A 25,079-nucleotide genomic window follows, 5' to 3' on the forward strand; every position below is an offset into this window, starting at 1 on the left:
GGTATTGCAACACTATTTATTAGCGCTCGTTTGGAAATCACAACATGAGTGCATTTCCTGAGTTTCCAAAAGCTATTCTCTTACATTGAATTGGTCTGATATCTCTTCCTTTTTGGCTGAATTCTACCTGTATTGCTGGTTTTTAGATTCAGGGCCCTTACATAAATCCATTCAGAAAGAGCAATGCTTCCATCAAGCTTTGGTAACATCCCGGTGATGATATAAAATCTCCGATAAGGTGCCTCTCTGCATTCTCAGGGTGTAGACTGAAACTCAGACCTCTCTGCACCAGAAGTACGTACCAAAGGCCACCCATCGCACGTGCCAGCTCTGTAAGCCGCCAGCAGAGATCTTTGGCGGTGGGCTGCGGCCGGATCCTGAGCCCAGGCTTTGATCCAAGCCCAAACGGCAACAAGAGAAGGATGAGTGAGTCACCACAATCCCAGTCACCCAAGTACAGGGCCAAGGCCGCTCCCAGTGCTCCCCAGTTAAAAAGAGGGTGAGTGCCGAGGGGCGTAGGCGTGCTGCAGGGGCCAGGGGTTCACCCGAACCCCAGATCCTTGCAGTTCCTTTCGTGAGCACCGTCAGGCTGCCTTTGACTGCCCAGCTCTTGAAATACATTCAGTTTCTCTACATGAAGGAGGGAGTTCAGTAAAATATTTACAAAAGGCAGAAAATAGAAAGAGACCAACTGCAGCAGGCTGTTAAGTTTTTGCTAAATAAAAAAGTACTGTCCCTTAAGTCACACAGAAGTCTTGATGACAACTTCCATGGCACTGTAAACTTGAACTAGGATCCCTTTTCAGTAATCCGGCCTAGCAGGAGTGGCAATATTTCAGGCTAATCCGCCTTGTGCGCTTGCCTCATCCAGGCCCACTACACCTTGACCACCTCGATCAGATTTTCCAGAATATCTTTTTCCTGTAAAGTAAATAGGATATCACGACCCACAGAGTTGTCGCGGTGAGGTTTTGAGTCAGGTGCTCCGCGTGGGATTGAGTGTCTTGCATCTTCCACTTAAAAGGGAAATAGTTTTCAAAGACTTCGTGTCCAATGTAGACCAGGATTGAGTTCATTCCTGAAAGTAAGCACAGGTCAGACCGTGCGGAGGAGCAGGCCGAGCGCGGTCAGTCGGCAGGCAGAGGCATGCAGGCGTACCAGAGCGACATCGAGACAAGAACTAATGTCACTTGGCTCAAAGATGCTACACGTGTGTGTTTTCAAATACAGCCTAAGGGTTCTCTTCCCCTGAGGCATTTATTGAAGAGCAATATAGACAACCTATATGCTGAATTGAAGTATAATGAAATGGGTATCGTGCAGTTTCACTGACAGGAGAATAATCAGAGTTATTGTGTCGGGGTGGCTGAGTGCCAGCCAGTTTGGTCAGATCTCTTGCCTTTGCAAACAAACGCTGACTGCCCTTCAAAGCTCTGGCATTTCTGGTGGGAGATCCGATCCCTGCTGCCACCCTGCCCCTCTCCATCCCGGCACCGCCGCTGCTCCCTCTGCTGTGGGTTCACATTCCAGACTCGGATGTCTGTGGCTAAAACCACAGCAGGATGCTTGGGGAGCTGGGCTTCTCTACAGAGACAGAGCCTACGCGGCTGCCCGGGGGATTTCGTGTCCCACATCCTGGGAAGCGGGAGGACTCTGCTGACAGGCCTCCGAGTTTCCCACCGGGTTATCCCGGTCCCAGCGAGTCCTTTCCAAACCAACTGTGCAGCAGCTGCGGTATTTTGCTTGGTGCTAAGGCAGCTCTTCCCGGGAACCTTAACTCAGCACCAAACTTGGAACGGTCATTTGGCAACAGCAGCTTCCAGCACTCACTTAAAGACCGACTGTCCCTCTCTCCTAAATATCTGGTCTAGAACATCCCCGTTCTATGCGCAGATTAAGCTCACATTAATCGTTCTGGCATCCCTCAGGTAACCTCATTCTAAACCCCAACTCCTTTAAAGACAAGGGAAGTGCAGAATACATAAAAGGTATCAGTTCAGCAAGAATTGGAAGGAATACATTTCCTGACGAGATCTTACTGACCTGGGTAGAAAAATGGAGCACCCGACCACAGCCTCTTGACATCCACAAGGTAATAGATCAGCAATAAGAGCACGAAGGAGAAGCAGCTCGTGGTTGTCACGTATGATACTGACCTACGCACATTTTCAAAAGAAAGATTATTTAGAGAACTATGTGATGCAGACACAATACAGATCTCACAATACAATGCAGACCAACACAGATCTCAAGATAAGAAAGGTAAAACATTCACCAAGATAAAACAGTACTTGAACAAAATCATTACTAAAAGTTGAATCTCTGCTTACCATAAGTTCTTGTTTATGGGAATAAACCCTTCTTCTTTAGAACATTTTGTCAAGATAGCAGAAATGATTCCCTGAAACAGAAAGATGCTAAAGTTTACATATATAACCAAAGCAACACATTTTGGGAATAGTAAGTTTGCGTTGCGTAGAAATACGTGTCTATTAAAGAGCTACACAACTGTCTGACTTACCATTACTACGGTCCATATGAAGAACCGACTCATAATTCGTTTGTGCTGGTCTTTGTAGAACAAGATAATTTTTCCTGCCTAATATAAAAAAATACAAAAAAATAATTAATGCCCATCAAAGTAGCTGCATTTTGAGAGTCAAATATATTCGCCACCAGCTACTTGTGCTAAGATGGAGACAGCAACAGGGTTTAGATCAGCTCAGTGGCTGGAAGGCTCAAAATGGGCATTCTTTGCAAGGAACGGGCACAGATGGGGAAAATATGTAAATGCAACCCACTAGCAGTAAAGCTGCATCTGTCCTCCCTTCCCCACTACGTTAGTAGTGAGGCAGAGGACTAGCAGCTCCGCTGTGTTAACTACATCTCCCTCAGCAAGGGCTGCAGGAACGAACAACAGCACACGGACTCCCAGCCAGCCCCAACAGCTGCCCCACGGCACCACGCTGCACCCTGTCCTGCTCCAGCACACGCTCCTTTCCACGCGCCTCAGGCCATGCCGGCCTGCAAGCATTCCCTGCAAGCATTTCCTGCAAGCATTCCCTGCAAAAGGGTTTGTTAGAACCAGCCTCAGCCTTAAAGAAAGAAACCAAGTTGCATCCCCACTCCCAAGATCCCTTCAAGTCTTCCCATTACAGCCCACAGGCAAAAAGAAAAGAGGTACCTGCAGTCCCAGAAATGCCATAAAAATGGTATTTATGGTCCCCAGGATCCCTTCAGGATCATATGGCATCGTCGTTTGGTAAATCACCTTAGAGAGAAAACAGTTGTTGCAGCCTGGTCTGAGCTCTGTTCAGTCCTGACCTGCAGCTCCAACCTGCAAACCTGAGGCTACGTACATTTGAAGAGGGATGCTGATAGATATGCTTATCCCCAAGAAGCAAACGATCGATGTAACCAGCCGCTCCTCCAGTGCAGTTGGCATAGTTTCCGAAGTCTCCAATGCCTCCAGGACCGAGATAGCCCCTGGGACAGAAACACACAGGTTACGGCACAAAGAATTGCTCTGCTCCAGCCGAATAACAGCTGATTTACTAGCCCAGCACACTAGCTCCTCCACGTTTTCCCTGGCCAGAGGCGCAGAGCGAAAGCCAGGTCCTCCGTGACAGCAGGATGGCGGCCACCCAGCTCTGCTCATCACAATGTCATGACAGGTGGCATCAGAAGCCTAAAGCAACGCTTCGGTTCCACCTGCTCTGCTGGTGCTCACCATTTAAAGGGGGTAAAGAGACAGGGTGACATTGTGATGATCATATATCGCTGTACACAGACCCCAGAGAGATTTTAAGCCTCCTGTTTACATAGAAAGGAACAATGAGGTCCCCTTTATAGCACCAAGTACTTGAGTACCAAAGTAAAGAAAGTTTTTTCACACAATAAATGTTTCCCTTGACCCCACTGGCCTAAAAGCTCTCCTCTTTGTTCTTTTCCTAGGGCTAATAAAACGTATTTTCTACTCGGTAAAAGAAAAACAACCTGATGCCCCCTAGAATGTCATCTTGCGTGCACAGCCTTACCTGGGACAACCTGGCACTGGTAACAAAAAGGTCAGGCAGAGCCAAAGCACTTCTAACATCAGCATGAAAATCCACTGCGGCCAGTACGGGAGAATATCCCGCAGAGCAGGACACGGCGTCTCCTGCGGGACACGGAGGGAGTTGGGGGATTAGCTGGCAAGTAAAACAAAATGCCCTTGGGCACGTCCTGTACTGGCTGGCAGGCAGCTCCCCAGATACAAGAGGCAGCTGTTGTCATTGCAAAACTGGGGTCTAATAACTTCATCTTCGCAAACAATTCCACTCAGTTACTTGTGGGGGGGTGTGGGGACAGGGAACAAACCACAACAAAAGCCCACAATGTTTCTGAGCTTGGAAAATGTCAAAAGGCATTTTGATTCACGAGTAGAACAAAAGCCTTTTGGGAAAACAAGACTCCAGAAAGGCCAAAAAGCAGTATTACTTTCCCCCGCTGTGAAAAAACACTGCCAAAATTAACCGGACAAAAGCCAGGCCACGGGACTCAGCACAGAGATGCCCGTCCCTCAGGCCCCTCGGCGGTGGAAAGTCACCACAAGTGCCTGGGAATGCCGCCAACACCATTGAAATGCATGGGTGAAACCCTCAAAGACAGCAAAGATGTGATAAAACGCAGAGCGGGACGCTGAAGGATGCGTGTTCTCTGAAATTTTCACCAGGTCACGCTGCACTACATATCAAGTAAGATGATATGTTTTCCACTCTTTTCTCATGCATTTTTTGTGCCCAAACAAGAGCAAAAGCTCCCAAACTCTACCCCACTATAATTTATCAGCTCTCAACGTAACTCACCAAGGTCCCGCTCTCAGCCCCAGCTCTTGTAAACAGGAGTTCGACAGCAGCTACCACCAGGTAGGTGAATCCCAGCCTCTGGAGCACGCCAGGAATGCGCAGGTTATCCCAGGACACTGGAAAACACGTGTGCAATGTGGAAAAGGAGCAGACAGGAGCTCTTTTGTGAAAATGAAAGCTGACCCTGGCCAGGGAAAGCCGAGATGCACGGCACGTGCAGGCACAAGGGACATCTCCGCTCTGCCACCCCCCTCTCTGCAAATCATAACCCTGGGAAAGTCACCACTACGGTGACAAATGGTGGTCGGCACAGGGGTCAAACAGAGAGGACTGTGCTATCCTCCCACGGGACGGATGCCTTTTACCAGCCCCGCTTCACTTCAGCATTTTTTAAAACACAACAGAGGAGCAAACCAGCTTGCGTGAGCTGATTGGCCACTTCTGATGGTAAAACCTGACGTATCGATAGGGAATTCAACGGTGCAGAACTGAACAGCACCAAACTGCCCCTCGTGCAAGCGGCCAGCACAGCGAGGCTGACACCCTGATTTCCCATCGGCCCAGCCGAGGAGGCAGGAACAGCTGCAGAATAACAAGAGAGTAATTTCCACTCACAGGGTCCAAGACAGTAATTGGGATTCACAACTATGATTCCCAACAGGATGAGCAGAAAACTCCTCCAGAGGATTTTCCCGAGCACCTTCCACTTGGAACTTCCCTGCCTCAGCATGGAGCTCAGTGACAACGATATCGACGTCCCCATGATGAACACGAACCTGGAGAACAGAGCAGATGGGAAATGGAGCTGACAGATGTCTGGTCACATGTGTGTGTGACAGAAAACAACAACATGAACTGAGGAGCCTGCATGGGCCCAGCAGAAATGCGTGTGAAACTGCACAATTTTATTTCTCCTATGAATTTTATTTCACTAGGAATTCCCAAACAACTGAGCCTGCATAGAGCTTTCCTAACTCCTTTGCTCATCAGTTAAGGCAATGAAGTTCAGGGAAGTAACTGTATTTCGGTCTTCTTGCAGCAATACATACACCAGCAAAAAATTCCATTCCCCAAAATTAAACTAGGATGTTCAGATGGTTTCTCAATAACAATCACTTGACACAAGGACTATTCTTCAGGAAGACTTACCATGGAAAAACCAGATCTGCCACCGTTAATCCTACAAAGAAATAAGGAACACATTATTTACCTCAAACCTTGCCTCAATTTCAATGATATTGTTGAGCTTCCAGGGGACTTGCAGGCTGCTTGCAGTTATTTGATGCCCCAAAATCTAAAACCTGTTACAAACAAAACTTACAAACAGCCAATGATCTTGTTTCACTGCTTTTACCATTCTGCAGGAATCCGGTCAGAACTGATTGCTGTGTCTGGGGAAAGGTTTTGGGGATGGGATCCCTGCCATTCTCCACTAGGGCAGCACCGTGCCCGACCCCTCTCCATCAGCTTCCCATCCAGGGCATTATATTTGCAGAGCAGCGAGCACCACCAGCTTCATCATGGTGGTTAAACAAGACAGAAAAGTTAGAGACATGAACCCGTGTAAAAAATGAAAAGGTCACACAGCGATTGTGACCTGAAACGATCCTGTCACTGCGTGATAAGCAGGACTATTGACTCCTTTGCCCAGTAACCCAAAGGACCAGACACCCAGCTGGGGCAAACCGGCACAGCGGCCGGCACAGCTCACTGCAGCAGCTGCGACGCTGACCAGACCTCGATATTGCCACAGTTGAAACCCAGATTAACTGTCTCAATTGTACTTTACCATTCCAACTCTCATGTTTGAAGAACCAGTATTTTCCTCCTCCATAGTTAACAAACACCATAATTATAAGAGAGAGCCTGAAAAGACAACAGAAAAACACACACAAAGTATCACATATGGATGAAACACATATGTATGAACACACGGTTGATGTTTACCCTCATTGAAACATTTCTAACCGTGAGATCAAATTTATCTTATTTTGAAAGCAAGATTATGTACACGGCTCTGCCAACCAGGAAGCAGCGTTTCAAAGATCATGGGTGGTGGTGAACCAAAGTAACATGCTTCACATAGTGTTTTTGTACTGAACATACGTTGTTCTTTTCCACCCTCCGCCACAACTTTAATGTCTCCTCAAACTAGATCAACTGCAAAGTGTTTCCAAAAATCCAAGAATTAAACCCTTTATTATCTCCCATGTAAAACAGACCCCCTTGAACTCTCCATCTGCTATTAATGTGTATTTCCATACGCTTACAACCCATTGTTGGCAAAAATCTCCTTCCCCTTGGAAGCGTTGCTGTTGGGGAAGGTGTTTTGCTCACCCTCGGAAGGTGTCCAGGGAACGCAGGCGCTGCCGAGGGGCTGAGCTCCAGAGCTGTGGGGCAGGATCGCCGCTAACGGGGTCCACTGCGTTCGGGGACCCAGGCTCCTTAGGGAACAAAGCAGACACACCAAGGGCAGGTCAGCAGCTCCGTCAGCTACCTTGAGAACACGGCTCAGCACCATCTGTGTTTGTCTTTGTTCTCCCCATCTTCCTCATCCTTTTGCTTCCCCACTGACACTTTCTACCCCACTTCATGGCTCCACCGTGTTGCAATAATATTTGCAGATGCTCCACACTCCACCTTTGACCAGGGTGGAAACAGCAGCGCAGTGAAAAGAGCCTATGTTTGAGGCTCAGAACTGGGTCCAGTTCACATCAGGCACAGACTGGCCGTCACTGGGAGTGCTGCTCTACAACAGAGCTCAGCAGATCCCGCTGCCAACTGTCCAACAGGATCCACCCCTTCCTCTGGCACTTATCTGACACCACAGAGAGACTGTTTAGAGAGCTAAACCAGTACAAAATGGATCCTGTCAAAAGCAGGAGAGGTTTCTTTCCCTAAAGCAGCAGACATCCCTGTGACATAGCTACGGAGATGAACAACTTTAAGAATTGCTGCAGAGCTTTGCTCCCAAGTGTTTCGATTCCAGACAGGTTTGGACCTCCTGGACGTGAAGCCCAGACTGCAATGATCTACCTGTATTCTAGTACCGCACAGAAACAGCAGCTCCAGGGCTGCCAAGGAAATTGTGACTGAAGCACAGATCTCACTAAACTTCCTCCTGTGCTGCAAGCAGACGTGACAGCTGGAATCTCCTCCCTTGCATTGTCTGTGTCAGAAGGGGACAGTATTTTCACCAACACGTTTGTTAAATGGAACTAAAGAGGGCACAAAGCTGTATGGTTGAGACTCAAAAGAGATCTGCTGGGAATCCACTAAGCTTGAATGGAAACCCAGTCTAGTGCTCTCTGTTGACGTAAAATTGCCTGTCTGACACAAATACAGGATTTTCCGAGGGGAACATGCACAAGGGGAAGGTGATTAACAATAAACGAGTCCCCATGTGCACAGATAGTGTGTGCTCCTCAGAGATGCTACAGAATACAAATTCAAGATACTGTGGTCACTCACAGAATTAATGAGACGATCAGTTTCTCTGGGGTTCAGTTTCTTGTAAACCCAGTTTCTGACTGGATCAATTCTGAAAAGTAGTAAGAGTTTAAAACACAAAGCAAAACAAGAAGTACTTTCTAGCCAATTTCATCTGAATATCAACTATTTAGCAGGAGAAATCAAAAGTTGGGACAGTTCCTATTTCCATTTTCCCAGCTCATATATGTAATACTGAGATTCAGTCAGTACCGGAGACCCCAGTTAAGTCCAGCTACATAATTACATTGCCATGAGCTCAGGTCTGGGGGCTTCATTCTTGGGTTGTTCACAGTCAGGGATGACTCAGGTCATCCAGTACACATATCACTCTGGATTTATCATCATATGGACAGCTACCACAGCTTAATTTGTATGTGGCAACCTGATAACAGGATCGGATCTACAAGCTGGGCTCCAGCGGGACCCTGAAGCACCAGCCCACAATGACACGTGTTTTTAAACTGGCGGCCCTCAGCTATTATTGTTCACTTACTTCATGAAAAGGCGCCCGACAATCAGGATGGCAAAGATCCCCATGTAAACCAGGAAAGCAAAGAGAATAGCTACGTGAAAGGGAGAAAAACACAACTCTGTGAGTGACCTAACAGAACCATTCATCAGCCTGGGTTTGGCCAAGTGCGACACGGACTTGACAACCAACCCAGCCCACCATTCACCTCAGCACCTTCTCCGTGCGATACGTATCCCCAGCAGAGTCTCAGAGACAAAAAATACTAGCCCCCCCGAACCAACCCAAGCCAGAAGGAGGCTTGTTTCAGAGTGCAGTGAGGGCACATCTCAGCACAGAAAAGGCAAAATAAAACTGCACTGCATCACAAGGCAGCAGTGACAAAGAGACAATGTGCCGTGCATTGAGAAGAAGAAACTAGAGATTTAGAAACAGCATCAACATGAAGAGGACACGGGAGGGGGTAATACACCAAGTTTGCAAGCACGGAGGATCTTTCTTTACAGCAGGAAAACCGGAAGGACTGAAGAATAAACTACAGGGTGTTCCAAAAAGATGGAACCAACTTGAAACAAGGTGCTTTGGATCCATCTTTTTGAAACACCCTGTATTATAAAAGAATGGAAGAGACACAGACCAAAGCTGGAAACAGCCCTGGAAAAGAGATAAACAAAAAAGTGGAACAACAAAGAAAAATCTAAACGCTGTATGAATCGTTTCCCGTTTTGTGAGAGAAGCAGGACAGAGAGAAGATTCTGTGTACGTATATAAAAATGCAGGGAAACGGGAACTACAGAAATATCTCCCTCCAGACACATACACAGCAATTTTTCTGGGTTAAGCCCTGCTGCAAAAAACTTGTGGTCATAAAGTATCTCACATGAAGAGGCCTGGTCAGGGCCTCAAGGTGTATAAAACACAAGGAGGTAAGATGCTGAGAGAGGAGTAAGCCCATGACACATGTTCAGCACAGCGCCAGTGGCTGCACAGGCATTTTAGGAATTGGGAAACATGCAAGTTGTAGAATGAAAGGGGAAAACAGAGCATTACATACGGAGGTAGCTGTTGATAGGGCTTTCATTGATGACTAGGTCACAAGAAATACTTCTGGTGCTTGTATTTAGGGTCTTTACCACAAGGGAATAATTGCCAAACTCTCCAAAATGATACTGAATCCTGGAAAGGATAAAGGAAATTAAACTTGCTGAGCCACCACCACTATGTGGAGGTACCACAGCAGCATTTGGGGGGCTGTAAGCCTGGATGCTTGCAGGAAAAGCAAGCTGAAAACTTGGCCGAACAGTGTGCTGCCAGGAGCTGCCTTTGCCAAGCATTACCCCCTCCTACCCAACACACATGCTTGTACACACACCATTTCGTCCCCTGCTTGTGCCTAGATCCTTCCAGCACAACTACAGTGTGCGCCAGAGTTACAGCAGCAGGGGCAAGACTGAACTCTAGGTCTGAATGGCAGGGAAAAAGGATGTGATAAGCAGGCAGAAAAAATATCTATATCTAAGAGGAGGCGATCCAAGTGTTCCCTGGGGCTGGGCCACGTACTTGCAGAGCTCTCCATCAGCCACGGAGCCGTTGAGCAGCAGGGTGAGCGGGTGCTGGGTGTCCAGCATCACTGTGGCCGTGCCTGGCTTCCTCTCGCTCCCATTGCTCGGTGGGACGAACGCCAGGAACTGGTACAAGCACTGTGGAAGAAGAGGGCGAAGGGAGTTCATTAGAATCGTAGAATCATTTCAGCTGGGAGATACCCTCAAGATCACTGAGTCCAACCATAACCTAATTCTAGCACTAAATCATGTCCCTAAGAACCTCGTTTAAATGCCTTTTAAACCCCTCCAGGGATGGTGACTCCATCACTGCAGCCTGTTCCAATGCCCAACAGCCCTTTCTATGAAGAATTTTTTCCTAATATCCAAACTGAAACTTCTCTGGCACAACTTGAGGCCATTTCTTCTACCACTTGCTACTTGGGAGATGAACCCGCTCCATGCTCCAACCTCCTTTGAAGCAGTTGCAGACAGGGAGAAGGTCTCTCCTCAGCTCCTGTTCTCCAGGCTGAACAGCCCCAGCTCCCTTAGCGGCAAAGAGGAGTGAAAAGGGCTTTGCAAATAAACTGATGGGAAGATGTGCAGGTGCTGGAGCAGGAGCTGCATGAACATACACCTGAAGCACCCGAACGAAGCCAGGGGAAAACGCCAGCAAAGCCCGGCACCCCGGCTGTCCCAAGCGGACAGAGAGCCCCGGGCCGTCGCTCCGCTCACCTGGTGGCAGGCGCCGGAGCGGGCGGCCAGCCAGAGGCCCGGCCCGGGCAGCTCGTTGTGGACGAGCAGCAGCGCCTGGTCCATGCGGACCGGGGATCGCCGCACCGGCCCCGGCCCCGGCCGCTGCTCCTGCCCGCTCCCCTGCGGAGGGCGCTCCCGGTGCGGCTGCGGGAGCGCGGGCGCCAGCAGCAGCGCACCCAGCGCGGCCGCCACCGCCGCCGCCACCGCCGCCATGTCGCCGCTCCGCCCCGGGGCGGGGCCGGGGCCGCCACCGCCGCCCTGCGCGGCCGCGGAGCGCGGCCGGTCCTTCCGCCCGCGGGGTCAAGCGGCCCCGGGCGGGGCGGGCGGCAGCGCGGGCCCCGGGCGGGAAAGCAGCGACGTGAGCGTCGAGCGGGGAAAGCATCTGTAACATCTCCAGCCGGCCATGTGGCCTTCGCCATGGGCTCGGGGCTGCGGCTGCACGGGCTGCCACGAAAAATCCCCCCCGGCGCTCGTCCCCGCGCTTCAGAGAGGCTCCCGCGCATCACCACTCACTCGGCTCTGATGGAGAGCGCAGGAGCCATGGAAAAGAAACCGCATTTGGTGCGGAGGGAGTTTCCTCCCAGGGAGGTGCCGGCGGTGTCGCTGGCGTTGCTGCTGGCGGCCGTGCTGCTGCTCAACGCCCTGCTCTACCTGTACCTCGGCCAGCCTCACCCCGCGGGACGCGCCGAAACCGAGCCCGGCCGCTGCCCCTTCGGGCACTTCAAACTGGGAGGGATGAAGAACTGCTCCCCGTGGCTCTCCTGCGAAGCCATGAACGGGGAGGTCAGGAAACTCAAACGCGTGGGTGAAGGCGCTGTGAAAAAGGTGAGTTTGGTTTTCCTTTCTCCTGTGGATAAAAGAGCTTTCACCGTTTGCTGGCTAGTTACTGCCCATACAGTTGTTATAATTATCCTCACAGCAGGTAATTACTGTAGACACCCATGGCTGTTGATGAGAATGGTGACGGGAGCCCTGGGCCACCTCCCTGACACCGAACAACATCCGGCTACACAAGCTAAATGACAGAGATCAGCGGAGCGCTTGTGGAGCGCGGTACAATTGCGGCAGAGTAAGACGGGCCGGTTGGGTGGTGTGAAAACAGTTAATTCACCCGCATCGCCCATTCCAAAGAAAACTCAGAAAGTAGTGATGTAACCACGTCGGGAAGGGTTTGCGGTGACAGGTACACGGCCCCACCTCAAGGCCTCACTCTGGATGGCTGTAGCTTGCACGTGTGACTAAGAAAGTCACTTGGTGCTGGAAGCAGCTGGTGGAAGAAGGCTCTCTTGGCCCTCACTGCCTTAGGTGTCTCTTGTGTATCCTCAGGTCTTCCTTTCCGAGTGGAAGGAGAAGAAAGTGGTCATTTCGCAGCTCACCAACCCGGAACTGAAGGAGGACTTTCTTCATGGACTGAAGATGCTGAAAGCGCTCCAAAGCCAGCACGTTGTCCGGCTGCTCGGCTTCTGCGAGGAGCAGTTCACAATCCTCACCGAGTACCATCCGCTGGGCTCCCTGAGGGGCCTCAACGAGACTCTCCACATGCCCAAGTACAAGGCTGTGAACACGTGGCACCGCAGGTTGATGCTCGCTATAGACTATGTCAGCATCATTCGGTACCTGCACAACAGCCCTCTGGGCACCCTGGTGATGTGCGACTCCAATGACCTAGACAAGGTCCTCTCTCAGTATCTCTTAACAAGTGACTTCCACGTCTTGGTGAATGATTTGGATGCTTTGCCTCTTGTGAACAGAAGTGCCGGCAGGCTGGTGAAGTGCGGTCATCGGGAGCTGCGGGGTGAGTTTGTGGCTCCTGAGCAGCGTTGGCCCTACGAAGAGGTCCCGTTTGAGGACAACCTCATGCCCCGCTACGATGAGAAAACAGACATCTGGAAAATCCCCGATGTCTCCAATTTTTTCTTGGGCCACGTTGAAGGGAGTGACATTGTGCGACTCCACTTATTTGACATCCACGCAGCGTGTAAGAAGAAGGACCCTTCTGAAAGACCTTCTGCCCAAGAGGTCTTGGACGCCTACCGGAAAGTTCTAGCTCTGCTGAGTCGGGAGGCGGCCATGCCTGGGACTAGGGAAATGCTATAGGGAATCAGGAGACAACACAGTGAAGTCCATGTCCTTCCTATTTATTTACCTTGCCTGAAGGGCAAAATCTCTGTCCTCGAAACTGAGAAGACAAGATCAATGGAACTTGTACCTTTTGATTTAAAAAAACCCAAATATACAAAGCTAATGCTGGAACTGTGCAAGCTTTCCAGTGGCATTCCCTAACCATTCTGTGATTCCATCTATCACTAGAAGAAGAGGGAGAGAAATTAAATTAAGGAAAAGAGCTGAAGAGTTTCTTTGTCTCATTCACTTCTGCTTGGATCCGTGCTCTGTCATTTACCTTGGCGCATTGCAACGACCAGATTAATGTCACAAGAGTGAAAAATAAACTTGGATAAACTCTGGTTCTGAAAAATTGTCTTGCCATGGAGATGTTTCTCTCTGTTCCTGGATGAAATGGTTCCAATTTTTTTAAAAAAGGTGTTTCCCTAACCATTCCCCCTGAGTACTGGGTCCTCCCCATGGCTCTTCCCTGTTCCGCCTCCTTCAGCTTGAGTGGTGTCCAGCCCTGTATTTCAGCAGGAGTAAGTGACATTTGTTCTCCACACACCATTATGGAGCTTCAGTTTCTTTTTTGGGATATTGTTGCTGTCTCTGAGGGAACACTAGATGGCACCAGGAAGGTCAGCTTAGCTGTAGTTATTAGCAATCACAGTTTCTCATGCCCAAACATAGCCAGGAACGGCCTCTGAGCCAGGATTTTGCTAGCAAACTTTTACAAACCCCTGAAAAATCTCATTGTGTTTGCATTAGCTAGTCTGTAGTAACAGGATAGACAGATTTAAGGGCTGTCGGAAGAGCCACATGTGCCACTTGAAGGGGCCGCCTCCCCTTCAACTTGTTCGCGCTGTTTGTGTACTTCACCGTCCTTTTTCATCTCAGCCTGGTGCAACCTCAACCAGGTTTCAGTGCCACCTCCTTCTAGTCTTTCAGTAAGGCCAGAGGCGTTTGCACCCTCTCCATCTTGCTGTTCTTCCCCACTAATCCCTTCTGCAATCCCAAGATGGCGTGAATCCCATCCTGCCCACATTTCCAGCTCCTTTGCTCAGGGGAAGAGGGAAGGCCTGATGGAGAGGGGAACATGAGGCAGACCAGCTCCACGTGCAGTTGGCTCTCCTCTTTCCAGTTCTCTTTGCTGGCCATTCCAGTTTTTACCAATTTCTTTTTTTTGAGGGATACTTTTAAAGTCCACGTTACCCTGCAGTGAATAGAGCTGTAGTGGTTAAGCCTATCAGAAGTTGAGAATACCACACCAACTTTTTGAAATTCTATCACAGGCTCTAAACCAATATTTTCCTTTGGTGCCGCTTAAACAAAACATCAGATCATTATATTTGTGAAAAAGCGGCCCTGCTGTTTGCCAAGTATAATTTGTGAGATATTTGGCAGAATTTGCAACTGTAAATCGATTCTATCATTATGACTGCAATGTCTTACCAACAGTCAGGAGACCCTGGGAACGAGAAAAAAGTGGTTCTGAAGTTCTTCTAGCATGATATAATGCACATATTTGCAGGGTTCATCCAAATAAATTATATGCTAGATAGTACTTTTTTAAAAGAAAAAGGATTTTGTGGTTTTATTTTAATTGAAATACTGTATACTTGAGATGACCACATGATTTCAAATAATTGTCGGTCTGTGCTCTGAAGTCTGTACTCCAGTATTCATCAGGATTAAATGGTGAATATATTTGCATTACAGTGATATTTGTGTCTCAGCGATTTCTGATTCTGTTTAGCTCTGGGGAATTCAAAATCCATGAAAAAATATCTATTTATAGAGAGAGATACACAGAGATTCTTTGGCCATAATTTTGAAAAGAGCAAGCATACTGTTAGATTCCAGCATTCACATTTTGGATACGAAACAAATGGATTTTCAAAACTTAAATATTCGGCAGCTTTTTCAGTCAAACTTATAGTAGTTGGTGGATGCCAAAGACTTTTGGGAAGTTGATTCTTTCCTTGTAACGCTGGAAAACCCTTTTCAGCAATTCTCTTGATAAATCTATGCAAGCAAAGAGGGTGCTTATATCAAGTACACGCTAGATTTCTTTGTGGAATGAACAAAAGTCTCACTTTTGAAAAAGTTGTTTTGGTTGTTTTTCTTAATTAAAATCACACAGCTACACGTTTTTCTGCTCAACAGTGGGTCCCTGTGAGGGGCTGTGTCTGATTCATTGCTGAAACTCCCCAGGCTTACTTGCTACTACGCAACGTTGGAGAACTAGCCACTAAGCTTGGGTCTCCATGAGCTGCGTTTTCCCAAAATAGTTTATGCCAATGCTACATATTTTTATTAATGTATATGATTTGTTTGGTGCCTACATGCTTGGGTCCCAGGCCAGGATCCTGGAGGTCAGATGCTCCACAGGCAGAGCACACAGGGAGAGTCCTTTCCCTGCAAGCTGCTTTAGTATAAGAGAACAGAAAACAACTGGCATCCTCCTCACACATTTACAGCATCCGCAAGCGTTGGTTGTCCCATCCCACCTCAGCCAAGCTACAAATAAATTCACTCCATCATCTACACGGACAGGTCACACCTCTGAGCAATCTCACTAGCAGCTTCCATTCCCATTTCTGAAGGTGTTTCAGGAGCCGAGAAAGTAAGCCCAAGCTATAAAAGGAAAGGACAGCGTACCAGGACAAGCTAATCCAGGCTGAAGAGTCGCCCAACTTTGATATTTTGAAGCAGATTCCTCCTGAAAGGCAGGCAGAAGGCTACACACCCAGAGCTCCCACTGCTAATGGCCAGCGAGTGAGAGATCACCCCTTCGTCTCAGGCTGGCAAGGCTGTCACGCTCACCACAGCCCTAGACATTGTGCTTCTCAAACTAAACCTGTCCTAACCCACTGCTTAACATTTGCTAACCTCAGAGGGGCACATGGGGGAAGAAAATCTCCCTCTGCCTGTCTCCAAGGTTGTGGGTGGGTGGATTATCTGCTCCTTAAATGGAATATTTAATTAAATCAAACAAACCAGGCACCTGCTGCGCGAGGCAGAGTCCGTCCCTGTGTGCTGAAGGCTGCAGAGAAAGCCCCGAGGCCTGGAGTCGCGCTGCGGGGATGCAGTCCTTGCGTTCCTTCGGACGGGCAGCCGCGTCCCGGGGCATTCCAGCCCCTGCCCAGGTTGGCCAGCGCTGAGCTGCAGGGTTAATACAAAAAGCACTTTTAGGTCCAGCTTAAACACAGCTTCTCTATACCCGCTACAAGGGAGACTGATCTTAGCCAAGGTCCAGACGTAGCAGTGAAACCCAAGTTACTTATGTTTATTCTTTCCTCTTTTCTTCCACAGACTTGTAAAGCTTTCTTGTCAGGCCTGTTAGCAGAAAAGTTCAACATACTAAATAGGCAAACAAAGAGCCTCAGCTTCAGGAGAAACTGTTTCCTGTCCCTGGGAAACCATGCCGAATTAACTGTGTCGTGTTGCGTAAGCGGCAACTCTTTTTTTTTTCTCTCTTAGTGGTTTCCACAGTTCTGTGCATGGGTGCCATCCCGATTTAATAACCTAGAATTATGTCTAATTGCTGTTCTCCTTTCCCACACCGTGTGGGGCAAGAAACTTTTCTCATGATAACAGTGCCTTAGCTTTTTTTTTTTTAATTATTTTTACATTGTCGTTTTCACTCATCTCCTATTCTTATATGCCCTGATCCACAGCATCTTAAAATGAAGCTACTCTATAGCTTAGAAACAGTGTGACTTGGCACATTTTGCATTGAGAAAGAGGCTCCCCAAAGGACAGAGTTCCCCCAGGCTCGCTGGACATTTGCAAAATAGGTGCAACGCAAGCAAGGTGCCTGGAGCCCTCCCTGCTCAGCACAGGGTCAGAGCAGGAGGACTCACTCAGAATATTTCACATACTTTAGATCAATCACACCCTTAAAATATTTGGGTTTCCCCCTTATTGTCCTACAAAGGGTCAAGACAGATAACCACAACATAAGAACAAACCCCAAATGTGCACACAGTAGATGGAGATGAACCATATTCATAAACTCTATGCTGTAATGGGTGCAGTGTCTGAAGGAAGATCCGGTAAAAGGAGGCACCAGGGCCAGAGGGGGATAGAAAGCAGCAGGGGGAGCGGAGAAAGGACAGCACACCTCACCTGTAATGTAGCTTAAACATACCACACCAGGCAGTACAAAAATGTGTGTGACTCGGGTAGTTAATCTGCATCTCATTAAGTAGCTCAGATGAGTTTTGAAGTTTCTAAACTGAAACCCTTGCTCTGCTCCACCTTTTCTGCCAAAGCAGAATCCTACAATTGTGCTTTTTGGCATCAGGGGCATACGGAGCACAGGAGTAAGCTCTGCTTCTCCACCACCTCCATATCCAGCAACTCCCATTTTGGCACCAAAAAAAAGAGGCATCAAGATTTTTCAGAAAGTTCTATTTTAACAACTGTCAAATTTAGTTCCTGTGTGAAAAGTGAAAGCACTTGACCACCTCGAGCCCCTTTTTCTCTAGACACTGCTTCGCTGCTGAGCTCCATCCTATGCAGCTCTGCCACGGCAGCACGAACACCAGCCACGGCAGGAAAAGGCCTCTTGACTCCAAGTCTGTGGTGATGAGGAACAACTCATACAGATGCAGACAGAGACGCACAGGCACAGAGTTCTTGTTAGCAGCAAGAGCACAGCCAGGCTGAGCCCTTATTAACAGTTCTCAATTTATAGGTTTACAGACACACGGCTGGACCAAGAGGTTAGACAGGGTGTTTTTCAAAAAAATGTTATCTCAAACACACCACACTCATGTTGTGACTGTTTTCAGTCACATTCCTATGTGCAGGTCGAGAAAGGTTCTCCTGCCCCTCTGCTCTGCCCTGGGGAGACCACACCTGGAATATTGTGTCCAGTTGTGGCCCCTCAGTTCCAGCAGGACAGAGAACTGCTGGAGAGAGTCCAGCGCAGCCACCAAGATGCTGCAGGGAGTGGAGCATCTCCTGTGTGAGGAAAGGCTGAGGGAGCTGGGGCTCTGGAGCTGGACAAGAGGAGACTGAGGGGGGACTCATTCATGGGATCAATATGGAAAGGGGCAGTGTCAGGAGGATGGAGCCAGGCTCTGCTGGTGACAACCAGGGACAGGACAAGGGGCAATGGGTGCAAAATGGAACACAGGAGGTTCCACTGAAGTATGAGAAGAAACTTGTTGGGGTGAGGGTGTCAGAGCCTGGCCCAGGCTGCCCAGGGGGTTGTGGAGTCTCCTTCTGTGCAGACATTCCAACCCGCCTGGACACCTTCCTGTGTAACCTCATCTGGCTGTTCCTGCTCCATGGGGGGATTGCACTGGATGAGCTTTCCAGGTCCCTTCAACCCCTGACATTCTGGGATTCTGTATCTTGTGGGCGGCGTTCCGACCCACTCATTTGCAGCCCAGGCCCAACACTCACACCTCATACATATGGGGGCAGTTTTCCAACCCGAGGTATCATTGGCTATCACTCCTTACACTCATAAAAAAACATACTTCTGTATAACCTGCCCAAGGCTATTTAGCTGGAACCTCTCGTCCTGCTGTCACCACAAAGTCCACTGAACTCTCACCTTGGCCAGCCTTCAACCTGCCTGCACGTTCTCCCACCGGCACCGTGACAGCAAAACACTGTTAAACATGCTGCGAGAGAAGCTGATACCCATTTCTCTCCTGTCCCCGAGGGACTAGCAGCTCTATGAGAAATAAAGCCGTGCGGAGGACGGAAGGTGAAGCGACAGACCGCGCTGTCCCACCTCAGGGCCGCCCCAAGATGGCGGCGGGGAGACCGGCGCGCGGCGCCTCCGGCCGTGACGCCACTTCCGGCCGCCCCGGCGCGCCGGTCGCGCGCCGTCCCCATGGCGGCGGCTGCGGGCGGGGCGGGCGGCGACAGCGGCGCCATCGACTACTCGGTGCACGAAGCGTGGAACGAGGCCACCAACGTGTACCTGCTGGTGGTGCTGGCCAGCCTCGCCCTCCTCGTCTACGCGCGGCGGTGAGGGGAAGCGGGGGGCCGGGGCGGGGGGGGCGGGCAGAGGCCTCCCGGGCGGGCCGGGCCTGTCACCTGCTGTCCCCTCGCAGGAACAAGAGGAGGATCATGCGCATCTTCACCCTGCCCCCGGCCGCCGAGACACCGCCCGAGCCCAACTTCTATGACAGCATGAAGAAGATCCGGCTGCGGCAGCAGCTGGAGATGTACTCCATCGGTGAGTGGCGGGGGGACGGGGATCCCGCCGGGGCGGCCTCGACTGTCCCGTCTGGGGACACCGGGGACACCGGGGCGGTTGTGAGAGCGGGTCACGGGATCGAGGCGCGAGGGAGCGCGAGGGAGCTCTTCTGGCTGTCAAAACGAGTCGTGTGCTGAAGCTAAAAAGAGCTGGGAACAGCTGAAACGTGGATGCGTTTGTAAAAAGTTGAGGGGACTGCGGAACCATGAGTAATTCAGCTTCATAAATTGAAAATCAGTGGGAATCACACTGTACCTGACAAGTGTTGCCGCTCCCGTCATAATGTTGAAGGTAGGAAAGAGCCCCATGGCTCCGCGGTTTCAGATCCGCTTCAGAGAAACACCTGCACCTGCTTCACACCAGCCACGAGTGCACGCCTACAGGGGACAAGGGCAAGAAATGCTTTCATGAGTTAAAACTTTTAAATGTAAAGATTCTTCAGTGGGGCCACTGTAGGAATGAACCAGGACATGCTTCCAACAGAGGAATGCCTGCTGGCGTTCGTTGTTGCTGTTTGTTCCACCGCACACAAACTCTTTGATGTCCCTTTTTCCTTGCCAGCCAGATTAGTTTTGAAGTCAGTGTAGATGTTAGTGTGTGGCTTGTATATTGTGGAGGAGATGAGTGATGCGGAGATCAGCCGTGTGACTAATGAGTCGTTCAGGCCATCTGTAATAGTACTTCTGAAGCTACAGTCTTTAATTTTTTTTTTTTTTAATGAAAGGACCTGGACAGAATCATAGTTCTCCGCCATTAATTTACTGACCTCTTGCTCTGAGCCTGCTCCTCAGCCCAGCCGCAACCACGTGCTGTGGGCCTCATTCCACGCGGTGACTGAAGCTTCCCTTGTGTGGCTAAGCGGTGAAATTACATTCTCTGATCTTAAGTCTGTTTCTTGATTATTGCCATATTTATACATGTGTATATGTATAGATGTGCATACAAGCATACATATACATGTATAGAATAAATGGTGTTGATGGGCGTTTCTTTTTTTCAGCGAGGAAGTATGAACAGCAGCAGCAGCCCCCAAAACAGACGGAAAGTGTCCAGCTCTCGGTGGAGTGACGCCCACGCGTGGAGGAGCTCAGGAGATGGATCCAGCGCTGCTGCTGAAGGTCAGCACAGGGACATTGTCTGTGCCTTGGCATTGATACGTAGCCGAAGGCAAGGGGGAAAGGAAGGCGATTTGCCTAACAACTTTGTTCTCGGTACCTTTTCCTTGAGCCTGTGAAGGAAACTGAATGCCTACAAAAACGTTCAGCATGGAAGTGCCAACGCAGGAGAGACCTGCTCAGAGCAACCTCTGAGGGCAGAGAAGTGCGGGCTTAACCAATGTTTTAAATCATTTCTCGCTGACAGCACCTTGGGAATCAGCTTCTACCTTCTCTGGTTATGGTAGAAAAAGCAAGGCAGTACCTATCAAAACTGGTTTGTTCCTTAATCATGGATTGTTGAACGTGCCAAATGCATTTGGTAAAGGTGAACGCGGGTGCTGCGGCCTCGCTGCCGAGCGAAGGGGAGCAGCTTTGAGAACCCGGAGTGTCGCTGGCAGCAGCGCACAAAGCTTCTCATCTCCGCGTTTATGCAGAGGTCATGTATACAACACTGTCAGCCTTTCCTGGAGAAGCTTTGAAAACCAAGATGCACACGGTCAACTGCATGTCTAGAAAACACTTAAAGGAAATACTATGATGCTAATAGCAAAGGCGGTTAGCTTAATTTAGCCTAATTGGTCTAAAGAATGAGATTGTCTGTAAGCATGTGCGTAAACAGAAAGAGCACAGCTTGTCCAGAACAGACATCCCGCCCCAGTTATGTATTTCTTCCAAGATAAACCACGAAATAAAATAATTTAAAGAACGCTGCAGAAGTGACTTCTGAATAAAAGCATCTAATCGTGAAAACTACTTGAAGACGTAAAACACTGTAATTCCTGATGTTATGTGACTTGAGCAGGCTGAGCGGGGAACAGAACACTAAGAGCAGAGTGCTGGAGAGTGTGCCCAGCAGTTCTGTGCTAAAATACATTAAGCCTTGGAGCACTAGCAGACAGCACAGCGGTTCACTGGCATGTGAGGAAACCTGCCTTATTCACCCCGTCTCATAGAATCATGGAATTGTTTCGGTTGGAAGAGACCCTCAGGATCATGGAGTCCAACCACAGCCCACCTCTGTCACTAACCCATGTCCCTGAGAACCTCGTCTAAACGCCCTTTAAACCCCTCCAGGGCTGGTGACTCCAGCACTGCCCTGGGCAGCCTGTTCCAATGCCCCACAGCCCTTTGGGGAAGAATTTTTTTCCGAACATCCAGTCTAAATCTCCCCTGGCACAACTTGAGGCCATTTCCTCTTGTCCTGTCACTGGTACTTGGGAGATGAACCCCCTCCATGCCCCAAAGCTCCTTCCAGGCAGGTCAGAGATCAGGTGTCCCCTCAGCTCCTGCTCTCCAGGCTGCACCCCCAGGTCCCTCAGCCGCTCCATCACACTTGTTCACTGAAGCTGTCTGTACTCCAGCGTGTGCAGGGGCAGTAAGTGAGCCGGGCACAGCGGCGTGAGGCGGTGGGGCGGCTCCGTCCCCTCAGGAGGACGCGTTCGGGCCCTTCCGCCGCTTCCCCACCTGCGCCGGGGGGACACTGCAGCGCAGCCCGGGGGCTGCGGGACGGAGGGAGACCCGTGCCCGAGCAGCGACGGGGAGGAAGGGCCGCGGGAAGCCCCGGTGCCGTTTCCTCCCTAAGGCGCAGCCCCCGCCGTCCCTGACCGGTCCCGCGGCTGACGCACACCGACCCCCGCCCGCGCCCCTCCATCCCGGCCGCTCACCCGGCCCGGAAGCGGCGCCCACCCCTCCGCTGCGACCTCACTTCCTACCGCCGCTTCCGCCTCCGGGCCGTGCCGGCTGCTGCCGCCGCTGTCCGCGCTGTCCGCGCCGTCCCCGCCGTCCCCGCCGTCCCCGCCGCTCGGAGGGCGCCCGCTGGGCGGTGAGTGTGGCCGCGGCGGGGGCGCGCGGCTCCGTCCGCCCGCCCCGCGCGGGGGGCGCTGAGGCGGGAAGGGGCCGCCTGAGGAGAAAGCGCGGGCGGGCGGAGGGGAGCGCGGCGCGGGGGGCATGGCCGGGGCGCGGCCGGGGCGCGGGTGGGCTCTGTTCCTCCTCCGCGCCCCGCGGGAGGGCTCGTCCCCGGCCGCGTGCCGGTGCCCGGCTGCGGGGCTCAGCGCTGCCCGGGAGCGGGCGGGCGGCCCCTCCTCGTGGCGTGTGTGCGGCGCTGGCCGTGCGTGCGGCTGCCGCCTGTCAGCGGAGCGGCCGTCAGAGCCCGGCCGGGACGGGGGGAGATTGTTGGCCTGAGGTGCTGAGAGCCTGGCCCAGGTACCCAGAGAGGGGCTGGATGAACCATCCCTGAGACACCCCAGGCCAGGCTGGACGGGCTCTGAGCACCCTGAGCTGGTGACGATGTCCCTGCTCATGGCAGGGGGGCACTGGGGAGCTGGGAACGTTCCTCCAACCCAAACACTTCTATGATCCTATGAACCCTTTCTTTCGGGTTCACTAAACCCAGCCGTCTTTCTGTCTGTAGCTCATAATTGTCCAGTTTCCCTGTCGGCTGAGCTGGAGGCACAGCGAAGCGCTCAGAAACCTCTGGCCACTTGCAGTTCTCCTTGGATTTGTAGACCTGAGGTAGTGGCACAAGTATCTTCACAAACTTATCAAGACAAAACATTTTTAAGGAGAAGCAAGCAAGACAAAAGCTTTCCCAGGGCACGCACCTTGTGCAGCTGTTACGGTGGTAGCAGAGCGGAGCTGGAGCCGTGAGCGAGGGGCAGGCAGGGGCTGTTCTCCTGGCTTCCTTGCAGCTATTGGAGTTCTCTTCCAGCAAAGCTGTACCCTGTTTTTTGAGGGTTTTATATTTCAGTTTCACGGTACCAGTATGCTTTGGGATAGAAGGTGCAGTCACCTTCTGGTGTTTGATCTTAAATTTCTGCAGTGACTTTTACCTGTAAGTTCACAATATTGCATGTAGGAAAAAAAGCGCTTTCTTTACTTGGTAGTGAAAGAAGGCTGCCTAAAAGCAAAGACATAGAGACAATAGTTTGGGGTTTTTTTGGTGTGTGTGCATTTGCAGTAGTCAGGCTCATAGGCTTGCACAGAAAGTCCGTACTGGATTAGCAGATGTCTTGCATGGGGAAAGCTCGTGACCTTTAAAAAAATTGTGCCGAAGTTATCTTCAGTCACGTTTATTTTTGAGAATGCTGTACAGAGGCAAAGCTTCCTCGCTTACCCAATACTGTTTAAATAGCTGTTATGATGTGTAGCTTTAGTGGTGTCTGATCACTTGAAGCATGAGAGGGAAGGCTTTCAAATCAGTTCAAGCTTTGCACCCATAAGATGCTGCAAAAAAGCATTAACAAGTTGCTCTCAATTATAGCTCAGATGTGTTTGAGAATCCGACCGCTCTGTTGTGTCTGTGGGAGTTGCTGAACAGTCAGATCTTTGTAAATGTAGCCTTCTGGTGGAGTTACAACTGTGACTCTGTAATCTTATGTGAAAATTATTATCTTCTGTTAGATAGTGGGAAAGTCATCTCTCTCCTCTCAAGTAAAAATGTGGCTGGCCAGGTTTTACACTCGGTGCTGCACAGAAGACCGAAGCTTTTCAGAGGGAGCCTTATACATTCCATGACAAGGCTAAGGAGGGTCTCAAATATTTTTGAGCTATGAGCGTGATTGTGTGTAAAGTTGAAGATGTTGCAAACTCCGTGGGCCTCACAGTGAAAATATCTTGCCCTGTGCCATGCGCATTTTGAGTTTCGGTCCAGTGTTAGGTGCCTGGATAGTATGAACTGGCGTGTGCTGGCCAAGGCCAGATGAGAACATAGTTTGTAGCAGCTGCCATGGTGCCTCATGGCTGTAAGAGTTATGAATTTCAGCAGCGCGGTGCTCGGTGGTGCTAAACCTCCTCTCAGACTTCCCTCCCAACGCATCCCGATCCTCTGAGGAAGCCTTCGCCCTGCTGCTTGTACTGCTGACACACGTCGAAGCTCCGAAAATGGGGAGAAGATCCCAGTGCCTCCACCCCAGGAAGGTTTGCAGGGAAGCCTCTTCAACACACTGCAAAATTACTCATTGAGAATATTCTAACCTGTGATGAATCCTTCTGTAATTTGTGTTTTGCATACACGATTGAGCAGCGTTGGCCAAAAGCCTGGTGACAGCGCAGGCCTCTGGAATGTCTCCCTGTTGCCTGGGCAGTTTATTCACGTTAGCTTACTTCCGTGAGCATAATCACTCCTTTTAAAGTCTTCCTGAATTCAGGAGTGCCGCTGCTGTTGAGCAAGCTGAAATTATACACGCTGCAGAGAGAAAGGTGAGTGTGTGGCAACGTAATCTTTCCTCCAGAGGAACTGAAAAGATTTTGCCACAGCCCTAATTTCTACATTAAAGAGACTGAAAATTGCCACTACATGCCTTCCTCAACAGGGAAGAAGCACCTTGCTGGGAAACCTGTCATTAACTCCGTGATGTCTTTGACGTGTTGTGCCTAAAGAGCAGCAGCGTTTGGAGGAGGGTTGCTGACACAGAGCGCTCTTCAGTCACAAGTCCCTCTCCCCTCCAAACACGTAAACCCTGTTTTAGTCACCGTCAGGAACCTGGG

General features: G+C 50.3%; 3 protein-coding genes across 4 annotated transcripts; 2 read left to right on the top strand and 1 right to left on the bottom strand.

Annotated features, from left to right (window-relative positions):
- Positions 1–28: 28 nt before the first annotated feature.
- On the bottom strand, positions 29–18,994 carry HGSNAT (heparan-alpha-glucosaminide N-acetyltransferase). Of its 2 annotated transcripts, XM_080343482.1 has the most exons (18): positions 18,784–18,994; positions 16,219–16,376; positions 10,369–10,508; positions 9,863–9,984; positions 8,833–8,902; positions 8,319–8,388; positions 7,185–7,291; positions 6,637–6,713; positions 5,997–6,027; positions 5,463–5,623; positions 4,848–4,963; positions 4,038–4,159; positions 3,360–3,486; positions 3,185–3,271; positions 2,522–2,599; positions 2,331–2,401; positions 2,044–2,156; positions 29–1,078 (listed from the first exon to the last, which is right to left on the bottom strand). In XM_080343482.1, exons 2-18 carry the CDS (start codon positions 16,342–16,344, stop codon positions 897–899), a joined length of 1,800 nt encoding a protein of 599 aa, XP_080199608.1. In that variant the 5' UTR covers positions 16,345–16,376; positions 18,784–18,994; the 3' UTR covers positions 29–896. The 2 variants fall into 2 exon arrangements, with proteins under 2 accessions (XP_080199608.1, XP_080199609.1); XM_080343483.1 differs by lacking the exons at positions 9,863–9,984; positions 16,219–16,376; positions 18,784–18,994 and having other exon boundaries at positions 10,369–10,458.
- POMK (protein O-mannose kinase) lies at positions 11,412–13,702 on the top strand. Its single transcript, XM_080343494.1, has 2 exons — positions 11,412–11,930; positions 12,432–13,702. Exons 1-2 carry the CDS (start codon positions 11,523–11,525, stop codon positions 13,200–13,202), a joined length of 1,179 nt encoding a protein of 392 aa, XP_080199620.1. The 5' UTR covers positions 11,412–11,522; the 3' UTR covers positions 13,203–13,702.
- Positions 18,995–19,068: 74 nt separating the features above from the next.
- SMIM19 (small integral membrane protein 19) lies at positions 19,069–21,300 on the top strand (the record flags this gene model as incomplete). Its single annotated transcript, XM_080343503.1, has 3 exons — positions 19,069–19,205; positions 19,292–19,416; positions 20,438–21,300. 3 exons carry the CDS (start codon positions 19,069–19,071, stop codon positions 20,503–20,505), a joined length of 330 nt encoding a protein of 109 aa, XP_080199629.1. The 3' UTR covers positions 20,506–21,300.
- Between the last annotated feature and the right edge of the window lie 3,779 nt (positions 21,301–25,079).

Source organism: Nesoenas mayeri (assembly GCF_963082525.1).
Source record: "Nesoenas mayeri genome assembly, chromosome: 4".
Classification (NCBI taxonomy): Eukaryota; Metazoa; Chordata; class Aves; order Columbiformes; family Columbidae; genus Nesoenas; species Nesoenas mayeri.

Coding starts and splice junctions, on each gene's coding strand:
- POMK (XM_080343494.1), top strand. CDS start 11,523: ATGGGCTCGGGGCTGCGGCTGCACGGGCTGCCACGAAAAATCCCCCCC. Junction 11,931..12,431: donor GTGAAGGCGCTGTGAAAAAG/GTGAGTTTGGTT, acceptor GTGTATCCTCAG/GTCTTCCTTTCCGAGTGGAA.
- HGSNAT (XM_080343482.1), bottom strand. CDS start 16,344: ATGCCCCGGGACGCGGCTGCCCGTCCGAAGGAACGCAAGGACTGCATC. Junction 2,600..3,184: donor TGGCATTTCTGGGACTGCAG/GTACCTCTTTTC, acceptor TTTTTATATTAG/GCAGGAAAAATTATCTTGTT. Junction 2,402..2,521: donor TCATATGGACCGTAGTAATG/GTAAGTCAGACA, acceptor TTTCTGTTTCAG/GGAATCATTTCTGCTATCTT.